Here is a 5,869-nt window from a genome sequence, read left to right as displayed (position 1 = left end):
ATAATTACCTATAACTATAAAAACTATTACATAATACACATAATCTATGTACACCGGCACAAACAAATCCCAACACTGCAAATCATGTTCATATAAATAATTTCTAAATAAAATTTACTCAAAAAATACAACTAAAACAACCAAAAAAAATGTTCCAAATATCATATAATACCAATATGACATATAACTATACCAATATGGTATACAGTTTCACTGGTTAATTTCTGACAACTATATGACTATACTACTATTACATAACACACGTGCATAAAGAGAGAAAAAAAATAGTGTACCACATATTAATATAATAAAGTATTTCAAGATATTGTACTATATTACTATTATTAAAAAAAAATCAAATAGTGTACTAATTAAATGCAGTTAATACAACCACAAAAAGATTCAACTAGCATATGATATCAATATAGTATATAACTATACTAATAGGATATATAGTTGTACGGAGTCATTCCAACAACTGCATATAACTATAAAAACTATTACATAATACACAAAACCTATGTCCATAGGTACAAGAAAATCCAACACAATAAGACATGATCATATAAATCATTTTAGAATATAATTCACTTAAAATTCCAGCTAAAACAACCAAAAAATGTTTTAACTACCATATGATACCAATATGATATATAACTATACCAATAGGGTATACGGTTCTATTAATTAATTCTAGGCAACTATATGACTATACTACTATTACATAATACACATGCATAAAGAGAAATATCAAAACTAGTGTATCACATATTAATATAATAATATATTTTAAAATATTGTACTATAATACTATTATCTAAAACAAACGCATAAAGAAAAAATCAAAATGATTACATAATACACATGCATAAAGGAAAATTAAAAAAATTCAACATATTGTACTATTCTATTATTACTAAAGAAAAATCAAACAATGTACCAATTAAATGTAATTAATACAATCAAAATATTCCAACTAACATATGATACCAGTATAGTATATAGCTATACCAATACGGTATACAGTTGTACGCAAAGGGTTCAAATTTTTTTTTTTTAATTCAATTATTAAACTGAAATAATATCAGTTGTCACATAATCTAATTAACTCAAAATTTAGCCAAAACCTCAAATCAATATTTAAACCCACCCTAGTTAACATTGGATCGAAATAACTACAACCTCAACAAACCAATTTATGCATTTCAAGCTTCAAGGTCCTTTAATAGTAAATTTTATTTTTATTATAATAAATCTCTGAAAAATTAAACTTGTGCAAGTAAAAAAATGTAATAGCATATGATAATTTAAGCTAATAAAATGACAAGCTAAAAATACTTTATGATGCAATACTAGAAGCTAATAAAAATTAGAATAAGAAATCTCAAAAAATCGTAAATTATATATTCATTCCAGCTCTCAATCTCAACAAGCAATGAAAATTAAGGAATTTTTGAACTTTTATTAATTAAAAATAGCTCTAGGGATTTTTTTTTGTTTTTAAAAAGGAGCAAAAAACTTCACGAAGGTGCTCAAATCTAATAACAACCCCGCCACAAATTAATTAAAGATTAGTTTGAGAAAGGTTCTTTGGACACCCAATCAAATAAAGGTATAAGGGATAAGGGAAAACAAATATAGATAGTCAGGTAATATTTTTAGTTCAAATGTGTATAAATTATGACAGTTTTAGATGAGTAAACATGGGTAAATATTTTAATTTTCATAGGTAGTTAGCATAAATTGCTCCATAAATGAGCTGTTTTCACAATGTTCTCCCTATTTCCAAATATGAATCTCAAAAAGAAAAACATAGTACAGAAAAAAAGAACACTATATTTTTTCCAAAATAGGTGTTAAATATAATATTGAATCCAACAATTCATTCACGAATTCTGTAGAACCAAATGTTTCGGGGTCAAACCCTAGCTAATATGCATGAAACAATTATAAGTACAGTTTGATATGTATTTCAGACAATGTTATATCACTGGTAAATGCTTAACATAAACTCTAGCGACCATGAATTGTAGAAATAGACATGTCATTAACAGATGTTCCTATACTTGCTGATGAAGACGGTGTAACTGAACCATATTTCTGTGATCTGAATATAAAGCTAGGTTCTTTAGGGAAAGGAAGTTTGGTTTCATTGCACAACATGAAGACCACTTCCGACATGGTTGGTCTGTCGTCTACAAATGATTGTACACACAAAAGGCCGATGTGGATGCATCTCAAAACTTCACAAGCTTCATATGAGTCCCCTAACAATGGATCAGCAACATCTAAAGCTTTATCATTCTTCCAAGAATCCCACACCTGAAACAGAAATACCAAAATCAACATTTCCAGCAATTCCTGCTCTATAAGAGATACTATAACACCTTAAAGAAGCAACTCAAGCTAAAAATAGAAATGCTGAATATTCACAAATTTAAGAACCCAAAAAAGTATTTGTTTTGAGATTATCATTTGCAGTACTTCCATCTGTGACACGGTTTATGTCTAAGGCAATATAGGTGATTTCTTGATTTTAGTAGCATATATATGTTGTAGAATGCACTTACATATCCAGCTAAATGTTGAGATTTCTCCTGATCATACTGAGAGTTGTTCTTTCTGCCAGTAATAATCTCCAAACACAGAACCCCGAAACTGAAGACATCAGATTTCGCTGAAAAGTGTCCTACCATTGCATATTCAGGTGACATATAACCACTGCGATCAATAAAGCAACGTCAACATTTATATTTTAAAACTCAAATGAACACATCTAACAGAACTCTCACATGTGTATGCACAAAACTTGAAACACTTACTACGTTCCAACAACTCGATTTGTGTTTGCTTCAATTTGGTCAACTCCAAAAATTCTGGCCATTCCAAAGTCTGATATTTTTGGTTGCATGGAGGCATCTAGTAAAACATTGCTTGCTTTTAGATCCCTGTGTATAATTCTCAGTCTAGAGTCTTGGTGAAGATATAACATTCCTCGTGCAATCCCGTGGATGATTTCAAACCGTTTTTCCCAATCCAACAAAGACCCTTTTGTTTTATCTGGAACACAGTTTGAAAGTTTATGCATAAGCAATCCATTAGGAAAAGACAACCAGTTCAAGCAGTACTCGTTAATTAACAGTAAGCATGTAAAAACATGTATAGTTTGAAGGTCAAGTTAAGATTTCAGGTCCTGTAAACTGTTCTTACCAAAAATAAAACTATCCAAGGATTTGTTTGGCAAGTATTCATAAACTAACATCTTCTCTCCTTGTTGACTGCAACATCCTAAAAGCCTCACAAGATTTCTGTGCTGGAGTCTTGCAATTAGTGTGACTTCATTTCTGAACTCCTTTGTTCCTTGCCCTGAAGTTACTGAAAGTCTTTTGACAGCTATTACCTGTCCATCTTTCAGGTGACCCTGAAATTGAATCCAAGATTATTGTTTGGTAAACTTGGCTTAATACAACAATTTATTAAACCTAACTGCAGTCTCCTATAAGGATCATGTTGGTTGAAAGGCATTCAAACATATTTGGGAATCGTTACCTTGTATACGCTACCAAACCCTCCTTCACCAAGTTTGTTAGCAACAGAGAAGTTATCAGTTGCATTACTTATTGTGCTTAGGTCAAAGATTGAGATTTCTGTTTGTTCACTTTCATCCATGGATTCACAGGATGCTAAATTTTTGTTTAATGTATTCGGATGGCTCTTCTTATCTGCACATCAGCAAACACTGATTAGGATCTAATGCAATATGCAATTACACCACAGTTTTCATGTACCACTAAGGTAATAACATAAAGTAAGGAGAATTAAACACAATGTGGTATAGCGGCTGTTCAGATACTGAAAATATTTGACCAAGCATGGTATTGAATAATATCCTTACCTTTTATCCTTTTACTAATCACCAAAAAATATGCCAAAAATATTCCAAGAATTATTGCTGCAGCAGACCCTACTAGAATTGCTGTCACTCTTTTCCTGTGATTGTTATTTGTGTTCTTGGAGAATTGTGCTGAAAGGAATGAAAAATGAAAACTTTATATGAACACCACGGCTAGATACTATGTACAATATGGATTTAATCACACAATATTTAAGTTAAATCCTTACCTAAATCAGATGCAGAGACTCTGCTATAGAAATCTTGGCCCCCATCTGTAAATTGCTTTATGTCTCTCAACTCACCATACCAAGTGATACACCCACTTCCCCCTTCACTAATATTAGCACTTGCATAGGCTGTGCAGGAACAATTTTTCAGACAGAAATGTTCACATTCCTTCAACCCCATGCTTTTGTTCATCAGAGCTGCATCTATATCCGGGATTTTCACATGACTCAACTTAACAAACCCTTCACCACTGTTGCACACATTTTCATTTTTCTTCCTCAAGCATCCATGGGATCCATCTCTCAAGTACCATTGTCGGCTTAACCTCGGCTCATACCCCGGAAGGCAACTACATTCAAATTCACCCAAATTGAACAAATTGCAATTGCTAAATGCTCCACAATGTTCATAATTGTCACACGAGTCCTTAGGCGCAAACCAAAATTGCACCCATTTCTGCTCACTCTCTTGCCAAGTTACCCGGTTCAACATCCCAGATTCATTCAAGACCATTCTTGAGATTATGGAAGTATCTTTTATGTAATATGTCATGGAAACCTCGCTATCATTGTCCACATAACTGAGGCTGAAGATGAATCTTGGGCTCATTTCCGGTACACCACTCCAACCATGACCAGTCCAGGATCCTGTCCGCCATATCCTGCTATAGTTCTTATACAAGAATACTTGAGGTGTCCCATTGAACTCCATTATGTAACGATACTCTCCGGTGCCTGGGTCGTTCAATGATTTCCATGATGTTAGAAACCGGTTTAAACCTGTTTTTTTGTCTATCCCATATTTCATTGAAGGAAGTAGAGTATTGGTAGGATAATCAAAGCTTTGCCATGCAATAATATCCATTTTCGGGTCCTGAAACAACATGAAATTCCCTGAATCCCACAGCTTAGCACTGTACAAGTCTGCTCCATTCTTTGCTGAAGAAATATTTGTTTTCCAGGCTGAAACTTTCGTTTTCATGTCGAGTATAACAAGATTTCCAGTAGAGTCAATAGTAAGAATTCCAGATGTACCATTGATGGGGTTGTCTCTATTGGCAACCCAAACAACAGTTTGTTCAGGAACATTGTTGTACCAAACTCCAACATAACGTTTTCCAGGGAAATTTCCAGTAGGGCTAAAGAAACCCAAAGCAAAGGATTTTCCAGAAGAGATTAATAAATCTCCATCTTTGAGAGAGTTGTTAAAGGAGATGGTGTCTATTGAACTGCAAAATGGGACAAGAAACGAAAGAACTATTAACAACTCTTTCTTCTGACACATGGTTTCTAAAGTGAAATAACTTCTCTCTGTCTAGGTTGTTCACAGTTTAAAGTCTAGAGACATTAAATTTTGCCAGAAGTTAGATGGAAGAGGACCCCATAGTCTTAATTAAGCAACTTATTGATGAACAAAAGTGGGGACTTTACGTGAAGTTTATGATCACAATCTTTTGAGATAGTATGGTAGAAGGAGTCCAGAACCAAAATGTGGTTTTTTGGACTCTGAAGAACCAAAATGTGTGAAAAAAAATTTGGTGACCATTTTATATATAACACCCTTTTAAAGGGCGCTATACTTTAGCGGTCGTTTGCCCAATTAAGTATAGTACATTTTTAAAAAGCGTTATATTTATAAAGCCTTTTTGAAAGGGCCTATATGTATAAAGCCTTTTTGAAAGGCTATATATATATATATATATATATATATATATTACGTGGGTCCACCAATAATTTTTCTTGGCTT

General features: G+C 32.9%; 1 protein-coding gene across 1 annotated transcript; it reads right to left on the bottom strand.

The window, feature by feature from the left end:
- Positions 1-1,816: 1,816 nt before the first annotated feature.
- LOC138906565 (G-type lectin S-receptor-like serine/threonine-protein kinase At1g11410) lies at positions 1,817-5,448 on the bottom strand. The gene is made up of 7 exons (XM_070195640.1): positions 4,123-5,448; positions 3,896-4,024; positions 3,550-3,722; positions 3,211-3,421; positions 2,823-3,060; positions 2,571-2,721; positions 1,817-2,322 (listed from the first exon to the last, which is right to left on the bottom strand). Exons 1-7 carry the CDS (start codon positions 5,405-5,407, stop codon positions 2,014-2,016), a joined length of 2,496 nt encoding a protein of 831 aa, XP_070051741.1. The 5' UTR covers positions 5,408-5,448; the 3' UTR covers positions 1,817-2,013.
- Between the last annotated feature and the right edge of the window lie 421 nt (positions 5,449-5,869).

Source organism: Nicotiana tomentosiformis, chromosome 2 (genome assembly GCF_000390325.3).
Source record: "Nicotiana tomentosiformis chromosome 2, ASM39032v3, whole genome shotgun sequence".
NCBI classification, from domain to species: Eukaryota; Viridiplantae; Streptophyta; class Magnoliopsida; order Solanales; family Solanaceae; genus Nicotiana; species Nicotiana tomentosiformis.
The sequence above is the reverse complement of the archived record's forward strand: the minus strand, read 5'-3'. Positions and strand labels throughout refer to the sequence as shown.